Source organism: Phoca vitulina, unplaced genomic scaffold (genome assembly GCF_004348235.1).
Source record: "Phoca vitulina isolate PV1807 unplaced genomic scaffold, GSC_HSeal_1.0 scaffold22, whole genome shotgun sequence".
Taxonomy (NCBI): Eukaryota; Metazoa; Chordata; class Mammalia; order Carnivora; family Phocidae; genus Phoca; species Phoca vitulina.
Window position 1 is genome coordinate 10,552,755 of NW_022589725.1, and position 27,875 is coordinate 10,580,629.

General features: G+C 44.2%; 1 protein-coding gene across 3 annotated transcripts; it reads left to right on the top strand.

Moving 5' to 3' along the window:
* Positions 1-804: 804 nt before the first annotated feature.
* EDEM2 (ER degradation enhancing alpha-mannosidase like protein 2) lies at positions 805-27,875 on the top strand. 3 transcript variants are annotated; one of them, XM_032419690.1, is made up of 12 exons: positions 805-998; positions 1,192-1,302; positions 3,153-3,192; positions 6,708-6,813; positions 10,053-10,097; positions 10,748-10,873; positions 13,171-13,382; positions 15,075-15,216; positions 16,513-16,637; positions 21,945-22,089; positions 25,321-25,442; positions 27,316-27,875. In XM_032419690.1, the coding sequence occupies exons 1-12, from the start codon at positions 892-894 to the stop codon at positions 27,814-27,816; spliced, it is 1,782 nt and encodes a 593-aa protein (XP_032275581.1). In that variant the 5' UTR covers positions 805-891; the 3' UTR covers positions 27,817-27,875. The 3 variants fall into 3 exon arrangements, with proteins under 3 accessions (XP_032275581.1, XP_032275583.1, XP_032275582.1); XM_032419692.1 differs by having other exon boundaries at positions 13,261-13,382; XM_032419691.1 differs by lacking the exon at positions 10,053-10,097.

Here is a 27,875-nt window from a genome sequence, read left to right on the forward strand (position 1 = left end):
ACAGAACTAGCATTACCAAATCCAGCAACCTGTCCCCCCTCCCTCCAGAAACATTTTATCCACACTAGGATTTTGAATGAAAGACAAAAAGGTCAGCTACAGGATGTATATAGGGAAGGATGATGAAGCCTGGGTAACTTTTACAGCACGGAAAAGCCCAGACCTGAAAAATGTTTAGTACCTGCGTTAGGCCGGAAAATGGCCCCTAAAGATAATTAGGTCCTAATCCCTGGAATTTGTACATGTTACACTATTTGGAAAGGGGGTCTTTGCAAATGTGATTGAGTTAAGGATCTTGAGATGGGGGGGGGTTATCTTGTATTACTCAGGTGGAACCTAAATGCAACCACAAGTGTCCTTATAAGAGACAAGCGGAGGGAGTGGTGAGAAACACCCACAGAGAAAGAGGCAGAGATTGGAGAGATATGGCCCCAGGCTAAAGAATACAGCAACTTTCTCTTCTCCCGGAAAAGCTGGAGAGGAAAGGAGCATATTTTCCTCTTGAGCCTCCAGAGGAATTTTGGTCCAGTGAAACTGATTTCAGACTTCTGGCCTCCAGAACTGAGAGTATTTAAAGAGTTCAATACAGTTTTAGTACACAATAAGTGCTCAACAAATGCTGTTACTAAAACATTAGTTATAGTATCTGTAGCAGCCACCGTTTTTCAGCCACGTTCCTTTCCGCCTCAGGGACTGTATGTCCCAAGATGCTCTTTGCCTGGGTTCCACCTCCCGTTATATTCTGGGACTTGTAGTCCGGAAGTGGGTGACTGATTCATCAGCGCGCAGGCGCAGTGGCGCGGATTCCCGGAACAACCGGCAGAGGCTCCCAGGATGAGCGGGTGGCGGTGGCTGCTGCTGCGGCGGCGGCGCTGACAGGACACGAGCTCTATGCCTTTCCGGCTGCTGATCCCGCTCGGCCTCCTGTGTGCGCTGCTGCCCCTGCACCATGGTGCGCCAGGCCCGGATGGCACCGCGCCCGACCCCGCTCACTACAGGTGAAGGGGCTCAGGGTCCTGGCGCTTCCATAGTTGGGGAAGGGAAAGCGCAGACCCGGTCCCTTTCCTTTCCCTAAGTCCGAGGAGCCCCCACCCTGACCTGCTCGGACCCCGCCACTGGGCTCAGGCGGTAATTCCCACTTTCCGCCCTATTTGTCCTTTCCCCTGCCTTATTTCTTGTACCCCGCACCAGGGAGCGAGTCAAGGCCATGTTCTACCACGCCTACGACAGCTACCTGGAGAATGCCTTTCCCTACGACGAGCTGCGACCTCTCACCTGTGACGGGCACGACACCTGGGGCAGGTAGTGCGAGTGGAGGAGCAGGGGGGCGGCTTGGGTGTGGCAGTCCGGCCCTAGGCGGGCGGGTCTCCTGGGGCTGGTGGCTTCACGGCCTCCTCACCAGTTCCGGAAAAGCTCCTAGCGAGGGTGAGGCCGCGTTCCCTCCAATTCAGGGCAGCACCGCCAGGATCCACCCAGCCTCCTGGAAAGTTGGATCCCACCGTGGAAAAAGCCTGGGTTAGCCTGGTGGACTGGACCTCTGGGCACCAACCACGACAGTAACAGGCACCAGCAGTGGGGACTTGGACACATGGACAAATCTCTGGAGTCCTAGGCTATCGAGAAAGGGCTCCAAGAAGTCAGAAGACCCAACCCCTCATTTTATAATTGGGCAAACAGGCCCAGGAGGGGGTGTAACTCTTCCAAACTTGAAACTTAAGAGCATTTGTTGTTAGTAACTGAAACACACTCACATTACTGACTGCTTCTTGAGATTTCAGCTCAAAATGTCACCTCAGCATCATCTCCCTTAACCACCCACCCCCTACAGGTCACTCTGACAAATCACCCTCTCACAAATCACCCTATTTATTTATTTATTTAGTAGCACTTCTCACTCTCTGATACTATCATTTTCACTTGTCTGCGAGTTTGTCTTTCTCACTTCCACTAGAATAAAAATAATGAGATGGAATTCTCTGTCTTGTTTCTTGCTGAGTGAGTGAAGAATCATTGCATTTAGCTGAGGCTGACATCGATTAAACACTGTGCTAAGCATTTTACTTGTGTCTTCTCATTTAATTCTCTTAACACCCCTAGGAGTTAAGTGCTGTTTTCTCCACTTAGCAAATTAGTATGCTAAGAACGGGAGAAGTTAACTCAACAAAATTTGTGCTGGTTTTCTAATTTTTTTAGCTGAAAAAAAAAAAAGAGAAGTAAGCAAATGGCAAATTCAAGCAGTACAAAATCATATACGATAAAGTAAGTCTCTCCCATACCCTACAACTCCAACCACTGTTGACTTTCTTGTGTATCCTCCCCAAAATATTTTGTTTATACCATCATATAAGTATGTGTATGTGTATCTTTTTAAATCAGCTTTGTAAAGGCATAACTTACATATAATAAAATGAACCCATTTAAAGCATATAGTAGCCACTATCACAGCCAAGATAGAGGACATTTCTGTCATGCTAAAACGTCCCCTTGTGCCCCTTTATAGTTGATCCCTCCACCACCACTGGCCCAAACACCTGCTAATCTGCTTTCTGTCTATATGTCTCTTCTTGAAAATGCAGATAGAAACATACCTCACTGCCTATCCTATTCCTTGTCTTTTTCATTTAACTATATAATTTGAATATTTTAACATTAGCCCATAGAGCTCTTGATAACAGTCTTTTTTGACAACTTCATAGTTTTGCAGTTTAAATGTACTGCAATTTAGATAATCATTCTTCAACTGTGTGTATGTTTGGGTTACTTCTAACTTTTTGCTATTCTACACAATACTGCCATGAGCATTCTCAAACATACAGCTCTGTACACATTGAGATAAATTCCTAGATGTGGAAAAGCCTGTGCCCTTAGCTACAATCTTATACTGCCTCCTTATGGCAGAGAAGAATGCCGGTGCATATAGATGATACGGTTAACCACAGTTGAGCATTATCAGCCCATCCTCCCAGGTGCATTAAATGGGTTAGAGCTTCTTGGCAATTTTCAGTCTGGCTTCTCTGTTGTGACTGGAAGCGAGATAGGAGAGGCATTGCTGTGCCTCACTTATTATTTTTTGGGGTCTCTGATCTGGGGCAGCCTTACTATCTTGTGTTTGATTTTCTTACTAAGCAGTTGGGATTTCTGTCCTTTTACAGTTTTTCTCTGACGCTAATTGATGCCCTGGACACTTTGCTGGTAAGTGTCTTGACAATTGCTTTTCCTCACCACCGTTGTGTAACCAAGATCCTTCCTCTTTTGGCAGCTTGACTGTGGGTGAAAAACAAATTCTTCACTTAGGCCTTTTATTTTTATCTCCGGATTCTGAACCATCAGGTTCTGGTTGCCCAGCTAGGTAGAGAAAAAGGATGAATTCCAAACGTATTCAGGGTCATTTATTCAGCAGACGTTTATAGAGGACCTGTTATGAACACAGCACTGGGATAGGCCTATATAACTGTGGGTGATATGGAGACTTTGAGACCCTCTTTGTTTTCAGAGGCTTGCATTCTAACTGGACACGTTCGTGATAAAAAAATATTAGCAGTAACTAGTTCGTGTGTTATGTGTAGGGCTTGTGCTAAGCACTTTATATGTGTTATCTTGTTTAATCCTTCCAACAACCCCATGAGGTACATACCTTTACTCCTTCTTAGTCTGGGGAAATCTGATGCTTAGAAAGGTAAAATGCGTTGGCCAGGGTCCACAGCTGTGAAATGGCAGGGCTAGGACTTGAGCTTAACTCTGTATGACTCCCAAGTCTTTTTTTTTTTTGAAGATTTTATTTATTTATTTGAGGGAGAGAGAGAGCACGAGTAGGGGGGAGGGGTAGAGGGAGAGGGAGAAGCAGATTCCCTGCTGAGCAGGGAGCCCGATGCAGGACTCAATCCCAAGACCCTGGTGTCATGACCTGAGCCAAAGGCAGACACTTAACTGACTGAGCCACCCAGGTGACCCTGTATCATGCCAAGTCTTAATTGTCCTCCTTAAAAAGGCCACAGGAGAAGATATAATTAACAACTTTCTCCCTACTTCACGATTTCTGGTTGTCTGTCACGTCTTCTCATTTTTATATATTAATAGCATTTACATGATTGTGATCACCTTGCAGATATAATTTCCCCTTTTTTCCCTTAATGTTAATTTGTATGTACTTGCCCACTCATCAAATATTTATTGGGGGCCCCCTGTATGCCAAGCACAGTGCTAAGCTCTGGAGTTATAGTGGTAAGTTTAAATAGATATGGTCCCTGCTTTCCTGGAGTTATGACTTTTGTGAGGGAGACAAAGAACCAAAGAATAATCCTAAAGGACATAGAATTACAAATTGAGGTGAGTGCTCCGAAGGAAGAGAACATGGTTCTGTGAGTGGTCATGTAACAAAGAAAGCGGACCTAGACTGAGGAGGTCAGGGAGGATTTCCCTAAGGCAGTGAAGTGATACTTCAAGTTGGGATCTGAAGGAGAAGCCAGTGTTGACTAGGGAAGTGGGGGAGGACAGAGTGTTCCAGGCAAGGGCCTCACAGCAGGAGAGAGTGTGGCAGACGCAGGGAATTGAAGGAGGGCCACTATGTCTGGGATGTGGAGAAGGAAATGCAGGAAGCAAAGTGGAGCTGGAGGCCTCACTGGGGACCAGGATGATGGAAGCCCTTGTTCACTATGGTAAGGATTTTGATTTCTGATTTGAGAGCAATGGAAAGCCACTGAAACATTTTAAGTAGAGGGCAGGAAATGCTGAGATTTCTGTTTTGAGAAGATCACTAACTGCAGTGTGGAAAGAGATTCATGTAATCATTCAGTAAGCATTTGTTGAGAATTGCTCCATGGGCTATGCTTGGCACCCTGGGGGAAGGCAGGAATGAATGAGGCTCCTTCCCAGGCAAAGATTCTCTTAATATGGAAAGAAACAGATGCTGTAAGAATTGTGTGGATAAAGTTAATGCTGTCTTTTAAAGGATGAAGAGGTTCATTTTAGCTGAAGGAATCAGAGGCTTCCTTCCTAGAGAAGTGACATTCAGACAATCAGAGCCAGGTTGGATTTGGAAATGGGAAGACACATGTTGGAGAGATTCTGGCAGAGGGCTGAGCATGTCTCAAGCCAAAAAATTGGGGCATAGTGGGTACAGTTTTTCTGAAGTAGATGAGTATAGGTTAGATGAAGACGAACAATGAGAAACATGGTCAGAAAGGTAGGTTGAGGGGCACCTGGGTGGCTCAGTCGGTTAAGTGTCTGCCTTCGGCTCAGGTCATGATCTCGGGGTCCTGATATCGAGCCCCGCATCAGGCTGCCTGCTCCATGGAGCGTCTGCTTCTCCCTCTCTCTCTGCTGCTCCCCCTGCTCGTGCTCTCTCTCTCAAATAAATAAATAAGATCTTAAAAAAAAAAAAGTTGAGTCCACATCATTGAACGCCTTGAATGCTGAGATAGTCAGAATTGTTCTGGTTCCAAGTGACAGAGACCCCGTTCAAACTGATAGAGACAAGATGGGAATTTACTGAGTCAGATAACTAAAAAGTCCAGGTAAAGCCTGGCCTCAGACTCAGCTGGATCCAGGCATATGAACAGTGTCTTCAGGAGTGTCCATCTCTTAGCTCTGCCTCCTTTGTTGGCTGTGTTCTCGGGCTCTCCTTATGCTGGCAGAGTAGCCAAGAGTAGCTCCAGACTTCCCACTCAGTGTGTATGGGAAGAATCAGCCCTTTTGCCTTAATTCCAGGAACTGAGTCTCATTGATCTGGCTTGGGCCGCACATTTATTCCTGAACCAGTCACTGGCCAAGGGATACAGTACAGTGGTCCAGATCAAGTGCCCATTCTTACAGCTGAGGGGATGGGGTCAGCCTCTCCCAAACTGCAGGAGTGGCTGTGGAAGAAGAGTGATTCCTCGAGAGAGAATTAGGGTACTACTATCAGAATAAAAAGTATTAGAATCACATTTGGCTGACGGTTTAAATGAAGAGGGTTTAATTTTCTCAAGTGAAAGGAAGTCTGGAGGTAATTTCTAGCATGGGGTTGGCTGTTCAACTGTGCCATCAGAGACCAGGCTCTTTGTATGTTTCCATTCTACCATCATTAGTGTACTGGCTTTCATTTTCATGCTTAGTACCTCAAGGTCTAAAATGGCTGCCACAGCTCCAGAAATCAAGTCTGCTCTCAAGGCAGGAAGAAGAGTAAACAGCATGCCAGCAGTGTCTGTCTTTTTATTAGGAAAACAGAAGCTTTCCCTTTCTCAAGGCTTAGGTAACACAGTCACCTCTAGCAGCAAAGGAGGTAGAGAAAGCAAGTATCTGGATTTCCAGCCTCTATAGAGGGAGGCTACCAGGGTAAAAGAGATTGGAAATCGGTGTTGGACCAACCAACCTGAAGTGTTTTCCACGAGGATGAAGGTGACCAGAGAAGTCTGAAAACAACAGATACCCACTGCAAATGTCAAACTAGGATTTCCTAATGCGGTCTATAGTCTATATTGTTTCCATTAAGTGGGTACATAGTGACTTGAATTTGTACCTAAGAATTTACTTAACCAGTCTCTTGGTGTTGGGTGATTTCTAGATCTCAGTGTTTCCTTCTCCTGTCACCAGTCCTAGAACAGAAACTGGAGGTCTTAAGTTGAATAAGTGAGGGCCACACCAGCATAGGATCCCAGACTCTTGATCCAACATCATCAGTGCCTTAAAGCCTGAGGGAGCCTCACTGTCAAGTCTCTCTTCCCTTCCAGATTTTGGGGAATGTCTCGGAATTCCAAAGAGTGGTTGAAGTGCTCCAGGACAACGTAGATTTTGATATTGATGTGAATGCCTCCGTCTTTGAAACCAACATCCGAGGTGAGGGCTGCCTTCTACAGCCTTTGGAAGAAAAGAGATTGTGGAGTTTTGCCTCTGTGTAAACCAAGAGGTGGTAAATAGGATCATAAGTGTCAACCCTGCCAGGGCACTTGGCCCAAACCAGTGACTGACAAAGATCGTTCCCCCCAGAGGGTGGGGTGTGGAGGTCTTAGGATACCCCATCAGTTTCAGACATGAGCAGGGGACAGAGAAAAGACTGGAAAGAAATGTGCCAGAACGACTCCTCTATTTAACATATATTTGGCGCTAGGCTTACAGCCAGCCATGAACAAGAAGGATGTAACCCTTGCCTTCTTGGAGCTTATTGTCTAAGAAGTGCTATCCAATAGAACTTTCTATGATGATGGAAATATTCTGTATCTATGTTGTCCAATGATGTATCCACTAGTCACACATGGCTTTTGAACATTTGAAATGTGTCTACTGCAACTGAGGAATGGAATTTTTAATTTCATCTAATTTTAACAAATTTAAATTTAGTGACATACGGGGGCACTTGGGTGGCACAGTTGGTTAAGTGTCCAACTCTTGGATTCGGCTCAGGTCATGATCTCAGGGTCATGAGATTGAGCCCTGCGTCGGGCTCCACGCTCAGCGTGGTCTGCTTAAGACACTCTCTCCCTCTGCCCCTCCCCCCCAAAAATAAATAAATAAATCTTAAAAAAAAAAATAGTGGCACGTGGTTCATGATTATCGCATTACACAGTGCAAGTCTAGGGCGTTAGTTTCCAAAGCTGGCTGTCCATCAGAACCACTTGGGACCTTTAAAAAAGCTGAATGTTTAGGTTCCACTCTAAACCTAATGAATTGGGATTTCTGGGTTGGGTCCTAGTAACAATATTATTATCAGGTTTCCAGTGATTCTTATGAAGCTAGTACAACCCTTATTTTCAGTGAACCCCTAGACCACCAGTGGCTTAACAAACTGTCACTTCTGGAGGCCAAGTTATATTTTTCCCCCTTATTTTGTATGTGTTTTGCAATTAAACTTGTATTGCAGGTATATGATAACATTTTTAGAAAGATTGTGGAGCAGAGGGACAGCATGATACAAAATCCTGGTTTAGGGATCAGACCTGAGTTCGAGGCCATGTTCACTGCTTGCTGTGTTACACAGCTTCTGAGTCCAATTTATCGTCTGTGAGTTAAGATTCCCTTACACCTTTGTTGCTGATATGAATATAATTACACCAGCTTTCTTTTGGTTGGTGGGGTTCATTGACCAGGATCTTTTTCTACTCTTTCACTTTCAATCTTTCCGTATTTTTATGATCAGGTAGATCTTTTATAAATTACATATTTTGTTTGTTTATCCATTCCGACAATCTTTTCTTTTAACTGAAGCATTTAATCTATTTACGTTTACTCTAATTACTTAGGTATTTGCACTCGTTTCTGTGGTATTATTTTGTGCTATTTGTCCCATCTTCTCTATGTTCTTTTTCACTCTCCTTTTTTTTTGTGCCTTCTTCAGATTGATATTTTTTTTCCCTTATTCCATGTTCCTTTTACTAATGTAGAAACTATGCTCAGTATCTTGCTTTTTAAATAGTTTTCCTGGAAAATTTAACAAACGGAACAAAAGTCTAGAGTTAATGACAATCTTTATTCTCCTGAATAATACAAAACCTGGCTCTGAGACTATTCTGACCTGTATGCTATAGTTATGTATTTTAGTTTTTTTGTTTTAAGCCCTCCATACATTATTGCTCTTCTATACAGTTGAGGTTTTGGATTTACTCATATATTTACCACTTCTTTGACCATCTTTCCTTCCTGTGTCTCAGACTTTACATCTGTGATCCCTTTCATTCTATCTGAAGCAATTCCTTTAGAAAGTCCTCTAGTGCAGGTGTGTTCTTGGCAGATTTTCTCAGCTTTTGTTTATATGAAATGTCTTTATCTCACTGCCTTTGTTGGGTCTTTGAGGGATAATTTTGCAGAATGTATGGTTCTAAGTTGATGGGATTTTCTCGTAGCACACTGAAGAAATCTTTCCATTGTCTTCTCATTTCATTGCCACTGTTAAGAGGTAATCTGTCAGTCTAATTGTTATTATTTTGCAGATGATCGGTTTTATTTATGCTGGCTTCCCCCTCCTTTTAAAAACGTTTTGTTATGGAAGTTTTCAAAAATATATAAAAATAGAGAAAATAATGTAATGAAATAGATGTACCCAACATCCAATTTCAATAATCATTGTTACATGGACTCTGCTCTTAAGAGCTTTATTTTCCTTCAGTGTTCTGAGGTTTACTGTGATGTGCATAAATGTGGATTTCTTTTTATTATCTTGCTTGGGATTCCTGGATCTGAGAATCAGTGTCATTCACTAGTTTTCAAAAGTTCATAACTATTTTCTCTTCATGTATTGCCTCTCCCCCATTTCCTCCCTCTTCTCTTTTTAGAACTCTACCCAGAGAGATGTTACACCTTCTTATTGTATCCTCCAAATCTCTTCGGTATATTTTAAAAACAATTTTGTCTCTTTATGTTGCATTTTGGGTAATTTTTTGGAATCTGTCCTCTAGTCCACTGAAGAGAGCTTCAGATATGTCTTATTTGCTATTAAACCTATCTATGTAATTTTTAATTCCAATTATTATATTTTTCACTTTTAGAAATTCCATTTGGTTCTTTTGTAAATAAGCTTGGTCATTTTTATAATTTCTTGCTACTTACTTGCCTATTCCAAACCTTTCTTTTATTTCTTTAAACATTTCCACATAATTATGTTGTATTCTGTGTCTGATAATTCCAATATTTGATGTATTGGTAAGTCTTATTCTCTTGTCATTTCTGCTGGTTTGTACTCCCAATGCCTTGTTTCTTTGTATGTTTTGTGATTTATTTAGATTTTAATGTACACTCATTCCCTAGACTTTATCTCTGGGCTTCTTTGAGGCCTAGATTGAAGGTGGGTTCTTCCAGGTAGAGTTTTTGTTTACTTCTGCCATTTGGCTGGAGGTACTGTTTCCCAAAAACTGCTTTATGCCAAAGGTTTGAGTATTCCTAGACTACTCAGTTAGTGTGAATTCAAGCTGTAAAACTTAGTGAGTACCAGCCTGAAGTTACTAATTCTTAGGGAAGCTTTTTTCCCCCCACCCCCTTCCCTTTACTTGGTATCAAGATCTAAGGCATTTCCTTACTGTATGCTAGGGGAGGTGTATAGGGTTTATTTTTAATCCATCCTTATACAGACTATATAATTCTTTCAGATCCCAACTTTATGGAGGTATCTTTTATCAGACTTTCCACTTTGGGTAGGTTCTGCCTTTGTTTCTTATTCCCCCTCTGACAGGAAAAGGGGAAACTGAAGCTCAAGGTCACCATTTTTTTTTCAATGAGAGGGCCATTCAGGATATCTAATTAGCCATATTTCCAGATACAGAACATTTATGTTTTTCCATAAGTCCTAAATATTATATCATAAATCCAAATAGATGAATTAATACAATGAAAGTAGTAACTACTCTGCCTTCCCTCCCCCCCGCCCCACCCCCCCCCCCCCCGGGCTCGGGGGGGGGTGGGGGGCAGAGGGGCCCAAGGGGAAGAGCACAGGGTTTTGAGTCAGACAGACCTGGCCCTACCACTTGCTAGATCGGTGACCCAGGGCAAGTCATTTTACCTCTCTGACCCTCAGTATCTTCACTTGAAGAGGGAACAATAGGACCTAGTGCTTGGTATACAATAGGGACTAAAAACAAGTGATAGCTATTGTTTTGGGGACCCACCAAGAGAAAAAAAACTTTGTAAACTTAATAGTGTACCAGTATGTGGGACTAAGGGATTCTTTCCCTAGGTGGCTCTAGCCCCTTCCCAGCAGCCACCCAACAGAGCATGCAGGGTTAATTTACACAAGGGTAAGACTGGTCTTTGGGACTCTGACGCTTGTGTTTTGTACTCTCTGTAGTGGTAGGAGGACTTCTGTCTGCTCATCTGTTGTCAAAGAAGGCTGGGGTGGAAGTGGAGGCCGGCTGGCCCTGCTCTGGGCCTCTCCTGAGGATGGCTGAGGAGGCGGCCCGAAAACTCCTCCCAGGTAAGACCCCCACTGACGTGGGGTAGAAAGGAAGTCCAGTAGGTCCTGCTTCTCTTGCTGGAGACCAGAGTGGCAATGCTGAGTTATTTTCTGCTGTTTCTCACCCAAACACTTGCTATTTCTGCCTCTGGGCACCCACCATGGAAATCAGGAGAGTCCTGGGCATTTCCAGGGCTTGCTGGGACCCTGGCCCAAGATGGGTGAGCTGACCTCCTTACTGTTTGCAGGGTGGCACTGAAGGCCAGCCTGGTGGGTGGAAGGCTCTTGCTCTTATTTGAGAGAGCCCTTTTGCCCCCTCCCTGGCCCATACACTGCTGGGATAAAGGAGTTCCAGAGAAGAACCTCGATCTGTGTGTTAGGAGCCCCTGATTCTGGTCTAGCCAATGTCTTGACGAAGGCACTCTTCTCTCCTTGGTTCAGTTTCCCCATCTATCAAAAGGGAATCATAATTCCCACTTGCCTGCCACACTGGCTTTTTGAGAGGCATAAAATGAGGTCAGAAAGAAGAAAGTGCTTGGAGAACCTCAAACACCACTGAAACGCAAGGGACTTGTTTTGTAGCTAAGCTATGTCCAGTGCTGCGGGCCAAGCCTCAGTGTATTTGTCTGGTGGGGCAGTAGCTGAGCTCGGCTGCATCAGCTGGACACTGTGTTCTCTTCAGGGTGTGGTGGGGACTCTGGGGCTGTTCACACCCAAACACATCACTCTAGGCTTTCATCAACCTCTCGGCCACCACAGTTCTCCCTTTCTGGAGAAGAGCGGAGGAAAGTGAGTGAGCTGGGTTCAGATCCACTCAGGGCTCACAGCCCATAGCCTGCGTGTCCCCTTACAAACATCATATCCTGTGTGATTCATCCATGTAGCACACTGCTTCGTTGCTCCCTTTTTTTTTTTTTTGGTCATTAAGAATCATTTTGTATTGAGAAATACACGTATTGGGAAGTACATATTGGAGCAAGCCCCCATGGAATTGCCATTCAGGTGAAGAAATAGGACTTTGTCACTCCCCTTCTTTTGAACACTGCCTGACTTTTCTGAAATGCTCCTGTGAGCCCTGTGGTTGTGACTTGCGTTCTCCTCGCTTGCCACTTGCACCTGCCACACAGCAAGTTTGCCACTTACAGTCAAGTGGCTGGGCCTTGTGGTTCTTGGAAGTTTGATAACTTTGTTCATAACTTTGGTGATGCATGGGCTGCTCTGGGGTTATTTGACCTTTTGGCCTAGAGAGGAAATCTCTGCCTCTGGCTGTTTGTCTAGCTCCTCGCCTTGAGTTGGAAGGCACCAGGGTGGGAGGGGCAGAGCGTAACAGAGTGGGCGCATGGAGGGCATTCCCATCCCAGCTCTGTTTGGCTCTCTCTATATGACCTTTGAGTCACTTCCTTACAGACATGACTTTTCCTACCTATAAATTGAGGGTTGGACCACATCAGTAGTTTAGCGATTTATATCCTTTAAAAAAAAATGATAATAGTTTAGTCCCTAAACTATTTAAAGCAAGGATCTCAAACTGCCTCCTGTGGGACTGCTCCAGGTCTGCAGATAGGTTTCATTTGGTCATAATTGTGTTTGGAAAAGCATATGAGGGGAATCGGACGAAGGTGGTCAAAGATACAAACTTCCAGTTATCCATAAGTACTGGAGCTGTGATGTACAACGTGATGACCGTAGCTACCACTGCCATGTGATAGGTTTGAAAGTTGCTAAGAGAGTAGATCCTAAAACCTCTCATCACAAGGGAAAAAACCAAATGTTTTCTTTTTCTATCTATACGAGCTGATGGATGTTAACTTACTGTGTTCATCATCTCACCATATAGGTAAGTCAGGTCTTTATGCTATACATCAATTATATCTCGATAAACTCAAAAACGGAGAAGCGTATGAATGGCTTCTCATGGGGCATGCTCTTCAGGGTGCCACAAGCCCCCCCCCCGCTTCCTCCAGCTTAAACCCTATGTGCTTCCCACTACGTTCCTTGCCTGGCCTCTGAAGGCACCGTGTAAAATACTTAAAAGTGAAGCTGCTCCAGCCCAAGTGGGCATATATGGGCGTGGCAGCCTGGAGCACAGCCCGCTGCTTGCCTCCTCATCATGGGCAAGAGCCCAAGGCTCCCATTGATCAATGCTTGACAGCATCTGGGTTGGGTGGCCACCAAGGGCCTGTATTCGTGACAACTGTCCCTCTCTGGCTGCATCAGTAGCAGATCACCCAGGAGAGAGAGAGGGAAGTGCTGGTTGAGTGTTGAACCATCCCTATGTCCCCACTCCTGTCTGGGATCATTATCTTGTGATTATTTAGCATTTCAGACCCCCACTGGCATGCCGTATGGGACAGTGAACCTGCTTCATGGTGTGAACCCGGGAGAAACCCCTGTCACCTGTACGGCAGGCATCGGGACCTTCATTGTGGAATTTGCCACCCTGAGCAGCCTCACTGGTGACCCCGTGTTTGAAGATGTGGCCAGAGTGGCCCTCATGCGCCTTTGGGAGAGCCGGTCGGATATTGGGCTGGTAGGTCGGCTGCTACCCTTTCTGTGTGAGCCAAGTCGGCCACCGTAGTCCCTGCTTGTAAGACTCGTGGCTCCGAGCAGTAAGTTGCAGCCCAGCCAAGGGACACTTAGGGTGACCTCAGCAGTGGCCCAGGCCTTAGCATCAGGACACTGAAAGTTAACCAAGCCTCCAGTTCAAGTTTTAGCCCAGGGGAAGAGAGCACGAGAGAGCACATCCTCTGGCAGGGAGAGGGGGCTCTGTTGAGTTTGATTCCTTGAGCTTCTCTGATTTCTAGGAAGTGGGCCATATGCTTCTTGCCCGTGACTCCCATGGCGACCTTAGATCGCCAGCCCATCTGGCCCTCATTTTTACTGTCTGTTTGTGTTTGTTAAACTGGGTTTCTTAGAACACCAGTGCTGAGAGATGTTGAATGGTTAGCACCGTTGATCCTTGAGAAAACACAGTTTTGAACTGCGTGGGTCCACTTAATACACAGATTTTTTACAATGCAGTACCGTAAACATATTTTCTCTTCTATATGATCTTCTTAGTAACACTTTCTTTTCTCGAGCTTACTTTATTGTAAGAATACAGTACGTAATACATATAACATGTATTAATTGACTGTTTATGTTATCAGTAAAGCTTCCACTCAAGAGCAGGCTATTAGTAGTTAGGTTTTGGGACAGTCAAAAGTTATATACAGATTTTTGACTGTGTGGGGCTAGGCACCCCAACCCCTACATTGTTCAAGGATCAACTGTAGTGTCTTTTTTTGGAGAATCATAATGAACATGAATAGGTTAAAGGTTATGAAATCCTCTGGTAAATAAATCTGTTTAACTTTGCTTAACTCAACATTTTCCAAACTTATTTGACCCTAGAGCTTCCCTTTCTTCTCCAATACCTATTAACCTTTGAGCCAGATGATCTCTTAGGTTGGTTTCAGCTCTTAAATCAGATAATCCAGTGAAACTAACAGTAATTGAGCCAAAGCTATCCAGGAAATAGCACTAGGTTTAGTCAGAATTGGTCTTGGCCTTGCTACATCGAAACTTTGTGACCCTGGACAAGTCACTCAACCTCTCTGATCCTCAGTTACTGGAGCAGGAAAGTTGATGTATTAATAGTTCCTTTGGTGAGTCATTATGACTTGGAAAGATTGAGTTGTCGGAAAGTGATTCAAGCAGGGACACATTTTATGCAAGTCTGGTTCTAAGCTTGAAAAGTGAAACTTGTATGAGGAATCCTTGAAAATCCCTTAAGAAGATGCCACTCTGGAGACCTATAGTAACTCCCTTAGGAGGTCCAACACAAGCAGGTTTTTCTCCAGCACTGGAACCGCAGTGGACTCCATATCCTCTCAGCCCTTATCATCTCTCTGTGCACACTGGCCTGTCTTCCGACTGTATCTCTTTCCCTACGGGCCTTCTGTGGTGCCCGGAGCCTGCTCTGCTTGCCTTTAGCTGGAAGTTCCAGGACTTAATGCTGCCTGGAGCAGTTCTCAAAATCAGTGACAGATACTGATAGGAGTTTGTGGCCTCCCAGCCCTACACCCCGATAGCCTGCATGTCTCCCAAGGGTACTGGGGTGTCTGCCTTGCATCTGACTGGCCAGCCAGGGGTATGGGGAGATCCTTGTTTGGTCTTGAGCCCTCCCTTGGGACTCTGTGTGTGTGTGTGTCTGTCTGTCTCTTTCTCTCTCCCCTCCCAGGTTGGCAACCATATCGATGTGCTCACTGGAAAGTGGGTGGCTCAGGACTCAGGCATCGGGGCTGGCGTGGACTCCTACTTTGAGTACCTGGTGAAAGGAGCCATTTTGCTTCAGGATAAGAAACTCATGGCCATGTTCCTAGGTAAAAAGGGTGGGGTAAGGAGGCTTTTGCCATGATTTCTCCCATTTACATGTGGTTTATTTATAAACTTTCAGTTGCTCCCAAGTGCCTACAGACTCAGTTCTGAGTGCCTGAGTCTGTATTCAGAGCCAGCATAGACTTACCACTGCCTCCTCGGTGCCCACTGGGACCTCTTCAGGCCTTCCTGCAAGAGCCACGTGAACTATGCTGCGTTCTCTGTGTGTGGCCCTGGGTTTCTTATTTCCTGGCCATTGCACATGTGTTCCCTTTGCCTAGAATACCTTTTTTCCTGTCTTCATGTGTCCAAATCTTATTCACCCTTTAAGGCCCAGCTGAAATGTCACCTTGCCCACAAAGTAGCTTGATCCCTCCTTAGGATTTAGGGCCTTCAGCACCTTTTGTGCAGTCAGCTGTCATCCACAGTTAACAGCTCTTCCTACCAAGTGCAGTGTCTATGCCTTATTCATCTTTATATTTCCCACAGTGCTTTGCATGAGGTAGGTAGTTGATTAATGCCTGTTGAATAAAAGTGTTTTACCCTCCAGGCCCTTGGACACTAATAATAATGAAATTGAGGAATTGTTGGGCACCTAATAATAACTATTATTATAGCTACCGTTTATTTATTCAGCAGATATTTAGTGAGTACCATTGATGGGTCAAGTACCACACCAAGCACCAAACATGGACTATTTCATTTCATCCTTACAGCACTATTTGAGATTGTCTTATTTATTTGCCTGTGTATTTGGTACTTCATTTAGATAATAATTTATTGTGCATATTTATTATGCACTATCCTAGTGTTGAGGATTCCACAATGAACAAAACAAAGTCCTGCCCTTCATGGATTTACAGTCTAGGGAGAGGTATAAGTTCAAGTTCCCACTAGAATGTAAGTGCCCCAGGCCTGCATTTTTGTCTTGTTTGCCACCCGGTAGGTACTTGTACCTAGTAGATGTGCAGTGAATATTGTTGAGTGAATGAATGACTGAACAATCCCATGAGGTGTATACGGATTACTCTCCCCACTTTAGAGATAATGAGACTGAGCCTTAAGAAGGAAAACCTTACCCAAGGTTGTAGCTAGCAAGTGGTAAGGCTGGAGCTGGAAGTTGAGTCTGGAAGTTTAGCTTCAGAACCCATGCTCCTTCCTCTGTGCCTTGTTGCTTCCTAGTCTGCTTTGAAGCTACACCATCATATGGTCTTCCAAAAGTGTAAGTCCATGCTTCTGTGGTCAAGACCTGCCTTTCGTCTCCATAATCACTGATGTGTCTTATTGCATCTCCTCTGCAGAATATAACAAAGCCATTCGGAATTACACCCGCTTCGATGACTGGTACCTGTGGGTGCAGATGTACAAGGGGACTGTGTCCATGCCAGTCTTCCAGTCCCTAGAGGCCTATTGGCCTGGTCTTCAGGTAGGAATGATCAGAGGGGTGGACATTTTTTTCTGGAACCGACAAAACAGGCTCATTCTGATGTATAAGTCAAATAAAGTATTTCAGTTGCTTGAGTGCTTGGGCTGGAGACAGAAGAGAGACCTAGAGTGAATTAGACTTAAGATTCTGCCAAGCTGAATTTCCCAAAGGGAGCTTTAAGGTGTCAGGAACTGAGCTTCCAGTTTGCTGTGAAATGTGATACCACTTAAAGTAGAAAGTGTCTTTCCAGGCTGGGTGGTAACAGCCATTGGCAACAACTGTTTCTCCACTGGACATTTCTGTCAAATCTCCTCATTCTTGACAGCGGGCCTGAGAAAGGGCGTGAAAGCAGCTGGGGCTGCCCTGCGTGCCATCATTATTGTTTTCCATTGCATGATCTGATGGAGTCACAGCTGGGAGGGCCGGATCCTGGAGCCCATCTAACCAGCCCCCTATGTATACCACAGTATTTTTATAAGCTAGTTTCTTTTTTTATTTTAAGAAAAGGTAATATCATGTAGATGGTGGTAAATTTTAAAAGCACACCAAGGAATACAGTGAAAGGTAAATCTCAAACCCCTCCCCAGTCCAGCTCCTATTATCAGTTTTCTGTATACCTTTCTAGAAATCCATATGCATAAACATATGCATATTAATATCTACCTTTTTTCTTTACATAGATAGGAATATATCATGTACTTTTTCACTGAATATGTCTTGGAGATCATTCTTTATTGATACCTATAGGTCAGTTTTACTTTTTTTTTTTTAAGATTTTATTTATTTGAGAGAGAGAGAGAGCATGAGCAGAGGGGAGGGGCAGAGGGAGAAGCAGACTCCCCAGTGAGCAGGGAGCCCAATGCGGGGCTCGATCCCAGGACTCTGGTATCATGACCTGAGCGAAAGGCAGACACTTAACTGACTGAGCCACCCAGGCACCCCTCAGTTTTAGTTTTTAACAGATGCATATTTTCCATTCAATTGACATACTGCAATTCGTGTACTAGTCCCCCATTGTGCACTTTTAGCCAGCCTTCTTATTTTACAGATGGGGAACAGGCTCAGAGAAAACTTGTTGACAATATTAAATATAGGTCCAGCTCTTCTAAGATACTCATGTTTTTTGCTTGAGTGCCCACTAAAAGAATTTTGAAGAACTATGGAGTCCCCTGTGTGTTTTTAATCTTATGAGTTTAAATAGTCGTATACCATCCCTTTTTCTCCTTGAACTCATATTTTTCATTCTCCTCCGCCAACAGGATTTTATCCTATTTGTTCTATTTTATGCTAGATAAATTTTACTGATACCCTCTTATGTCTTTGTAATAAAATTTCGGTATACATAGAAATTTAAAATACTTTAAAATTTCCTGTGACCATAGGCTCTGAGTATTAAATTTGTTTTCTTCTTGACTTGGTTATCATTAGTATGTAAATGAGTAAAGCAACATTAATAGCTTACAGTTTTCGATAAATAATTATAAAACATAAAGGCAATTTAATCAGAAATACATTTCTTAATGAGATTTCAGGGGCTTTTTTATTTTTAAGTAATTTGTGTATTTGTGTGTGAATAATTCATATTGCTAAAATGGGACATGGTTATGTATCAAAAGTTTTATTCCTCTTTTCATTTTTTTAGATGTAAGTGCTGAGGAGCCTTATACACATAAATAAGTAGATAGGAGTGGAAAGAGTTTGATTATTGCCATGTCATTCAGTTCTTTTCTTTTTGAGCGTGGCCAGGGGGCGGGGCGCACGGAAGGAGAGAGAGTCTTAAGCAGGCTCCATGCCCAGTGCAGAGCCTTCAGGGCTCCATCTCACAACCCTGAGATCATGACCTGGGCCAAAATCAAGAGTTGGACACTTAACCAACTGAGCCACCCAGGTGCCCGTCATTCAGTTCTTTGCAGTCATTGACTTAATAGATTGAACCATATAAAACTGCCAGTATTCCACTGTTTGACCTATACAAATGGCAATATTATATGGTTCATTCTTTATATGATGAAAATAATCATATGATCTGTCATCAAAAAACATTTTTAATGATCCCTCCGCTGACAACTTGACCAGTTCCTCCTCTAGTTTTTTGAAGGCAGAGTATTGGAACCATCTGATATGCAAAAGAATTGTTACACAGTGATTAGAGTCATTCCATTTTTTCAACACCTACACCGGTATTTTAAACTTAACCTAGTTTGGTGCTCAAGAAGTCTTTATTCCCCAGGACAGTGTTCCACAGGAAGGTTAGAGATTGCTGGTAGGTACACCTTGCAGAAGGTAAAATGGCAGAAGGCTAACTGTGAAGGAAACAGTGATAATAGATAGCCTGCCTTTGTGTTAACAAGCGTCTTTTCAGGCAGATCCATTTTAGGAAAGTAGAGGATCTGGAAATCTGTTGTGTTAAAACTATTTGTGACTACATTCCTCTTGGGAAACCTTGTATAACCTAGCCATGTCACTGATCACACCCTTTGACCCTGCGAAATTCCATTTCTGTGCATGTTCCCCAAGAAAATAATTCAAGAGGGAAAGATGCATCATGTATACAGATATTCCTAGCAGCAAAGTTCATGACAAAGACAACCTAGAAATGATCAAAATGCCCACTAATGGAGGAACAAATGAATGATTATATTTTAATGGAACGGGTCATTTTACAACTTTAAAAAATTAATATGTAAACTCCTGTGTTACATGAAGAGGTAGTGAACAAGAATCAAGAAAATGTGAAGGAGGGGCGCCTGGGTGGCTCAGTCATTAAGCGTCTGCCTTCAGCTCAGGTCATGATCCCAGGGTTCTGGGATCGAGCCCCACATCGGGCTCCCTGCTCCGCGGGAAGCCTGCTTCTCCCTCTCCCTCTCCCCCTGCTTGTGTTCCCTCTCTCGCTGTCTCTCTCTCTGTCAAATAAATAAAATAAAATCTTTATAAAAAAAAAAAAGAAAATGTGAAGGAATGAAACATACTGTTGGACTGTAGTGAGAAATTAGGAGTGATAATTAAATTTTTTAAAAAATTTCTCTGAGTAGATTTAACAATAACAAAATACACACAAAGGCATTATATTATGTGTAAACTGATTACAACTCTAGAATTTTGGTTTTATATGTTAAGGAATAGAAGACAAAAATGTAAACGACTGCTACTGTAAGATTAAGAAGGTGATTACCTTTTTATTCCTGTATGCTTTAAAAAAATATTTCTATAACTCTGAATAGAATATAAATTGGAAAGGTAGATATCAAAACTATGTTATCTGTGTAGTGAGGTTAAAGGTGACTTTTTTTATACCTTTATTTTTCAAATTTCCTAAAATAAAAATTAAGAAAATAAAAGAGGGTGTGATAAGGAAAGAAAGAGTTTCATCTCCGTTGGTGTGGTATTTTTTCCTGGCTTGACCAGGGATCGTGGGTTCGTTCTCTGTGAGATTCTAAAAACACTAATAACTAACATTTATTGAACATCTAGTCAGTGCCTTGTAGTGTGTGTGACTGACACATGGAGGTGATAAATATTTATAAGAGAATGATTTATGTGCCAGGCACTTTACACAGAATTATCACAGCACACGGAGGTAAATTTTGCTTTATAGATGAAGAAAGGAGGCTTAGATATGTTCAATTTGTTCATTCATTTATTCAACGAATATTTGAATGCCTGCTGTGTTCCAGGCGCTGCCCTTGTTCAGTTTATAGAGTGTGAGACACAAAGTAAAAAATAAAGTGGACAAATGCATGAAATAGTAAGTCTCAATGAAGGAAACAAAATGAGAGGCTGAGAGAGAATGTTGGATGGGGACCTAAACTTGAGGGAAGAAGGCCTGTCAGAGATGTGCTACTAAAGCTGGTATTTCAAGAATCCGAGGTGGGGGATGATGTTCCAGACGGCAGAAATATCATGTGTGAAGGTCCTGAGACAGGAAAGAGCTGGGTGTTTATCAGAAACAAAGAAAAGCAGGATGGCCACAGTCCAGGGGAGGGAAAGATCAGTCAGTGGAGGTCAGAAGCGCCCAGGTCGTGCAAAGCCTTGAGGGCCGTGGGCAGGTGTCTGGACTTCATGCCGAGCCCCTGGGAAGCCCTGAGGTCTGGTGTGTGTAGGAAGGCGGTTACTCTGGCTGTGTGGGGAGCGTGCACTGGAGAGGGGCATGAGCACAAGTGGTGGGGGCAGTGAGAGGACTGTGGAAGTGATCCCAGGGGGAGATGCTGGTGACCAGACCAGGTGGCGGCACTGAAGATACAGAGACAAATCGTGGTGGTTTAGAAATGGAATTAACAGGAGTTGCTGATGGAATGGATGTGGGGGTGGGGGGAAGGGAGGAGTCAAGGACGACCATCATTTGTTAAGTGAGGGAGAGGTGACAGTAGGGAGGCAACTTTGTGGGAAAGCGAGGGAACCCAGAACTTTGGGAAATGTTAAGTTTGTCCTATCCATGAGGCATCCAAAGGAGATGTCAAAAGTGTCAGATGTCAAAAAGCTGTTTCCCTGCAAGTTTATATTATTATTAATAGCTACTTAGCAACAGCTAGTAAAACTACAAATGGGTATACTTTCAGGCCCAGCAATCCTGATTCTGGACATTTGTCTTACAGGTAAACTTTGCATATGTTTGAGGTGCATATGTACAAGGTTATTTACTACACTATTGGTTGTTCTAGCAAATAGCAAAACATTGGAACCAATCCAGCTGGCTGTTAATAGAGAACTAGTAAAATCATGGTCCAAGCAGTGGAATACTATGCAACTGTGTAAACAGGAGGAGGGAGGGAGCTTTTTATGTACTTAAATGAAAAATCAAGATCTGTTGTTAAATGAATTAAAGAAAGTACAGAACTGTATATTTAATAAGCAATTTTTATGTGGGGGAAAATAATATACTCTCACACATATTTTTGTTTATAAACTAATACAAATTCATCTGGGGTATAGGGTAGGAATGAGACTTAGTAAGATCAACCTTTTTCTTATTCTTAAAATTTTGAAACAGATAGCTGACTTACCTATTTAAAAACTGTAGTGGCCAGCATTGACTGAGCAGGGACTTTGAATACAACCTCTGTCCCTCACAGTAACTTAGAGGCTTTGTGTTTTGCATCGGAGAGATGAGGCTCAGAGAAGGTAAGTGTCTGGCCCAGGGCCAAACAATGAATAAATGGCTGACTTGGTTTGATCGCAGGCTTTTATGGCTCCAAAGCCTTTGCTCTTTCTTCCCCGAGGTTGTGTGTGAGGTTTGGTACATGGAGTTTTTTTGTATATGGGTTTTTATGCCTGGTGGCTGCCCGTTTGACAACCACTTCTCTCCTGCAGAGCCTCATTGGGGACATTGACAATGCCATGAGGACCTTCCTCAACTACTATACTGTATGGAAGCAGTTTGGGGGGCTCCCAGAATTCTACAACATTCCTCAGGGATACACAGTGGAGAAGCGAGAGGGCTACCCTCTTCGGCCAGGTAAGCAGGATCTCTGGCCCATCACAACCCGCAGGCTGTGGTTCTCTGAACCCCAAGCCCTCACGTTTCTATGAGGCTCCATGTCTCACAAGTGCTCACAAGCTAATTTTTTCCCATCTGATGGAAGTGGCTCTGGGTGGTTTTCCTGGTAGGAATTGTTTACCCATATATTTTCTGATAAGGAAACTGAAGCTTAGGGGTTTGAGCTGGCTTTCCCAAGACTAAGTGTACGATGTAAGACTGGAACCCAGGCCTCTTAACTAAATTTTAGGCTCCTTCAAACTCGGGCAAGTGAGTGCAAAGGGAAGAGCCAGGTTGACTCCTTTTGAGTTCTTGCCATCGGGATTTCAGAAGCGTAGACAAACTTCCTAAGTCACTGGGTCAGGTGAGTTATGCTTCTATAATATGCAATGTTAGAACTCTGGAATGGACCTTAGGAATGAATCATCCGGTCTTGTCCACCTCCCCATTTGCAGCTCAGAAATCAAGGCGTGGAGAAGGAAGGTATTACACACTCGATAACTGTCTTAGAGTTCCTTTCCAGCTCTGATCCTCTGATTCACTGCAGGAAAGTTAAACACTGCAAGGAGGAGAAGGGGAAGGGGGCCAGAGGAAGGAAGCTTAGTCAGCACACATAGTCATCCCCCACCCCGAAATGGGTTACATTTCCATTGTTAGGCTCTTCCCACCTTCCCACCTGAATGCCTTTGAGCTGTGGGACAGGCCTTCTGGTGACTTCTGCCCATTCTGCCCTCCTCTACCCCATTTCCTTCCTCCTCTAGCTCAAGAGATTGTCGTGGGAGTTGTGGAGGGGACAGAAGAGGGAGTAAAACAGTGACAGCAAATTAGTCACTTTGATTCCTCGAGGCTGCTCTTGGTATTTCTCATGCATTTATTCTCACAGCTTTTTCTTTTCTCTTCTTTTCCTTTCCTTTCCTGTCCTGTCCTGTCCTGTCCTTTTTTTTAAGAGAAAACTCTCAGAAGGTGTCATACCCAGTGTTACCCATAGATAAAATGAAGACAGTTTGGGACTAAACGTAGGACGTAGGCTTGTGCATTCTCAGGGTTAGAAGGAGCCTGAGAGCCTTCTAATTGAGATCCCCTGTCATTGTGCAAGTGGTTATCTGGTCTTTGTTCAGTTAACACCAGTGACAGGGAGCTCATTATTTCCAGAGGCACCCTGTTCATTTGCAGGGTAGGCTGGCCGGACGGCATCAGTGGAAAGTAAGGCAGCGTAGCCGGGAATCCAGTAATGCCTTAGTCCGGTCACCCTTCCTGCCCTAAAACAATAGCGAATGGGAGATAAGGTACTACTCTTTCATTAGATTGACCAGTGTCTTTACACTCTGGTACATGCCTCTGATTGGCAGTATTGAAGCACAGAACCTGGCCTAAAGGTCTCTGAGGGCCTTTACCTCCCCCTAAGTCCAAGTCTAAGCCTTGGGCTGTCACCCTGTTCTAGAGAGTTGGCCAATATACAAGAAATTAAAGCAATGACAGCCGATGTAGACCCATGGATGAGGAAGAGAAAACAAGATGGCTGGGCCCGGGGTGCACTGAGCCAGCCAGCTGCTAGCAGCAGGACAAGAGGCTTCCCTGGAGCGCTATCTTTTCTTTGAACGCACACAGTGTGTTCTCTTACTAGTAAATGTGCCCCCACCTATGTCTTAGAATATGAGCAATCAGATTAGCAATTGTCTAGAGACCTGTGGGGTAAAGGGAGGGAGAGGTGGGGGAGAACTGGGAGACAGGCAGAGATCTTTTTTCGAAAGTAAGAAATAGAGTTTGCAGTAATAAATCAAAAGGGGAGAAAAGTACTGATCAAGGGCCAGGAGGAAACAGGGAAGGAGATCAGGAGGAGAGGTTGGTCTAGGGAGGGGAGAGTTCTCTCCTCTCTGAGAAGAGACGGGTGAAGAAATAGAAGAGTCTGTTAAGCTGTACCCTCCTCCACTGGGGCCACCCTGGAAGTCAAATCTTTCTTTTCCATACTAGCTCTTCAGATATTTGAAAGCAGTAAACACATCTTCCTGGGTTTTCTTTTCTCCAGAATAAACTTTCGCATCGGGATCAACTCCTATTGCCTAATATTCATCTGAAAATGGGGCGCATGTCTGAATGTCAAATTCCAGTTGGGTTTGTAGAGTCAGACGAGACTATTACTTTGTTCTGGGCCCAGTGAACTGGTGGCTATTTCTTTGTTAGATTGAAGATTTGCTCTTGAATATCTTAACCTTCATCTTTTTTTTTTTTTTTTAATCTTATTTATTTGACAGAGAGAGACACAGCGAGAGAGGGAACACAAGCAGGGGAAGCGGGGGAGGGAGAAGCAGGCTTCCCGCTGAGCAGGGAGCCCGATGCGGGACTCGATCCCAGGACCCTGGGATCATGACCTGAGCCGAAGGCAGATGCTTAACGACTGAGCCACCCAGGCGCCCCTTAACCTTCATCTTTTTGTCCATCCCATCTCAGAAAGGGCCTCACGCTTAAGTCATTGAGTTTTAGTTTTAGGGTCAGGTTAGGCTATGAGTGACAGAAAGTGAGTAGTAGCTTAATTAAGGTAGACATTTGGAGGCGCCTGGGTGGCTCAGTCGTTAAGTGTCTGCCTTCAGCTCAGGTCATGGTCCCAGGGTCCTGGGATCGAGCCCCGCATCGGGCTCCCTGCTCAGCGGGAAGCCTGCTTCTCCCTCTCCCCCTCCCCCTGCTTGTGTTCCCTCTCTCGCTGTGTCTCTCTCTGCCAAATAAATAAAAAAAAAAAAAAAAAAAAAAATCTTAAATTAAGGTAGACATTTATTTTTCTCTCACTTCTGGCCTTATGTGTCTCTCTGTGGTGTCAGGGACCTTAACCTCACACCTGGCTACTGGAAGAGTTGTCAGTCTAAGCAGTAGTGAGCTTGGCTCTAGTTAAGGATTCTGTTACTAAGGGAAGAAGGAGGGGACAAATACTGGGAGACAGGGAGTAGCCTTTGCCACCTCCCCCTCCCAGAACCTAGCTGCCTCTCTCTCCCTTGGGATGGGAATTCGTGGTCAGTTTTAATGCTGATCTCCACTAAGCTTCAGGCTTTGAGTATATTGACTGTGGAAATTCAGCACTGTGTGAGCTATCCTGTATTCCTCCTGGTTGGGGCCCTGTGGACAAGGTGTGGAGGGGAGGAGTCTCTCACTGCCTGAAATGGGCCCTGAGCCTTCCCAGCTCAGCCCCTGGATGAGAAGGGTCTGCCTTGGACTTCACAGAACTCATTGAGAGTGCAATGTACCTCTACCGTGCCACGGGGGATCCCACCCTCTTAGAACTCGGAAGAGATGCTGTGGAATCTATCGAAAAAATCAGCAAGGTGGAGTGTGGATTTGCAACAGTAAGTGTTTTCATGGGCCCAAGAGTTGAGAAATGTCTCCCCCTGCTGCTAAGGAGCCTCTGGAATATTAACACTGAAGGGACCTTAGAGAGATGTACATACGCCTTTATTTTACAAGGGTACATTTTGTGAAAAGTTTTGTGGAAAGTCCTGTAAGGTGGATTCTAGAAGGGAAACAGAGTCCCATAGCCTTATATTCAAACCTGGGGGTCCTTAATGAAATAGTCCTAGTAGTTTCACTACTAGGTGTTTACTGAATGTCTTTTATGTACCAGGCACTATGCTAGACCGAGGGTTCTAGCAATGAACAAAGACCAAGCCCCTGAGCTGACATTTTAGTAGGAAAAACAACAAACATGTATCTGGGAGACAGAAAGAAGGCCAGTGTGGCTGGAATGGAGTGAGCAAGGAGGGAAGGGGAGAAGAGAGAAGTCCCAGAGGGAGGCAGGGGCCAGATCGTGTAGGGCTGGGGAGAGTTTGCATTTTGTTCTGCTTAAAATGAGAAGCCTTTGTAGGATTGACAGCAGAGCAGTGACATGATCTGACTTGTATTTTAGAAAGATCACTCTGGCTTCCCCAGTGAAAAGGGATCGAAAGGGTCAAGGTTAAGAGCCATGTCACATCCTTAGAGGACCCAAGCAGGCAAGCTATAAATAAACTATCATTACAGACACGTAAAAACCAGATGTGTAAGATAATTGTCTGGAAGAAAATTCACCAAAAAGTGTACAGAGCGTTTTTAGGGTATGGGATTAAAAACAGACCAAAAAAAGGCCTTCTTTTTCAAAATTTTGTAATGTGGTTATATTCTACAAGTAGAATATATACTTTTAAAAAAGACCTATGTATGTAGGGGGAAAATAAAGCAGTGATATGTTTTAGTGTCTAATGTGTTGTATTTTGTGAAAAGCCAAAGTGGATAAGCCCACTGGGGACTTCTTAAGAACATTTGACTTATTTCCATGAAAATGAAAGCCCTCTGGAGGTCTTCCAAGGCAAATGATGGGAATAGGCATCAGACTCCTTGGCCTTTGGCAAATAATAATTCTTGGTACATAAGTCCATATTTTAGTCACATTTTTTTGTGAAAAATAGTTGTCCACTGAGAATTAGTTTTAAGAAAATGTATCTCTAATTCTGAGACGTGAATATAAATGTAGGAAGTAAACTTACTCATCCATGGCTATAAACTTAGTATGAATTTTTCTTCATAAAGACTTCTAATTAATTATTACAGTAGCAAAAGCTTGGTAACCAACTTCATGCCCATCAAAGGGGATTAGCTAAGTAAATGACGCTACATTTTTACAGTGTCAGTAAAGGGGATGACTCGATCTGTGTATGGTCACAACAAAGGTAGGATAAAGGGGATAGGAACTGTCCTGTCACCTGGAGAGGTCAGGGAAGACCCTGTGATGAGAGGGTATCTGAGCAGAGAGCTGAAGGCAGTGAGGGAGCGAGCTGTCTGAAGGACAGAGTGCTCCAGGCTGAAAGAACAAGCAGTGCGGAGCTCCTGGGGCCGGAGTGCGCGCACTTGCCAACCGAACAGAAAGCCCAATGGCTGGACCAGCAAGAACAAGGGAGAGCCTCAGCAGGGTCAGGGAGAGAGCAGGGGACAGACCTGGAGGACCTGTGAGGACTTATCATGATAAGGACTTTGGTTTGAGAGTCTACATGAAGTGGAATGTCAACAGGGTTTTCACTGGAGGAGTGACAGCTAAGCCTTACCCTCTACCTCTGCTTGAGGGTTGCAACACCTGGGGTTGGCACTCAGCTGCTCAGTGGCAGAGCAGGAATTCCTGATTTGGGCCCCCGGCCCCCTCTGCTACCCCATGACGCTGGGTCTGACCCGCTTCCCTCTTCCTCGTGGCAGATCAAAGATCTGCGAGACCACAAGCTGGACAACCGCATGGAGTCTTTCTTCCTGGCTGAGACCGTGAAATACCTCTACCTTCTGTTCGACCCGGCCAACTTCATCCACAACAATGGCTCCACCTTCGACGCGGTGATAACCCCCTATGGGGAATGCATCCTGGGGGCCGGGGGTTACATCTTCAACACAGAAGCGCACCCCATCGACCCCGCCGCCCTGCACTGTTGCCGGAGGCTGAAGGAAGAGCAGTGGGAAGTGGAAGACTTGATGAGGGAATTCTACTCCCTCAAACGGAACAGGTCGAGATTTCAGAAAAAAACGATGAGCTCGGGGCCATGGCAACCGCCAACAGGGCCAGGCACATTCTCCTCACCCGAAAACCAAGACCAGGCGAGGGAGAAGCAGCCTGCCAAGCAGAAAATCCCACTGCTCAGCTGCCCAAGTCAGCCCTTTACCTCCAAGTTGGCATTACTGGGACAGGTTTTCCTGGACTCCTCATAACCACTGGATGATTTTTTTCCTTTGTGTTTGAATTATGATAATAAACCTGCTTTTGACAA

Bases quoted from the DNA above. Each gene is read 5' to 3' on its own strand.
- EDEM2 (XM_032419690.1), top strand. From the start codon at position 892: ATGCCTTTCCGGCTGCTGATCCCGCTCGGCCTCCTGTGTGCGCTGCTG. The intron at 1,303-3,152 runs GTAGTGCGAGTG...GTCCTTTTACAG, and splicing joins GGGCACGACACCTGGGGCAG to TTTTTCTCTGACGCTAATTG. The intron at 6,814-10,052 runs GTGAGGGCTGCC...TAATTCTTTCAG, and splicing joins CTTTGAAACCAACATCCGAG to ATCCCAACTTTATGGAGGTA.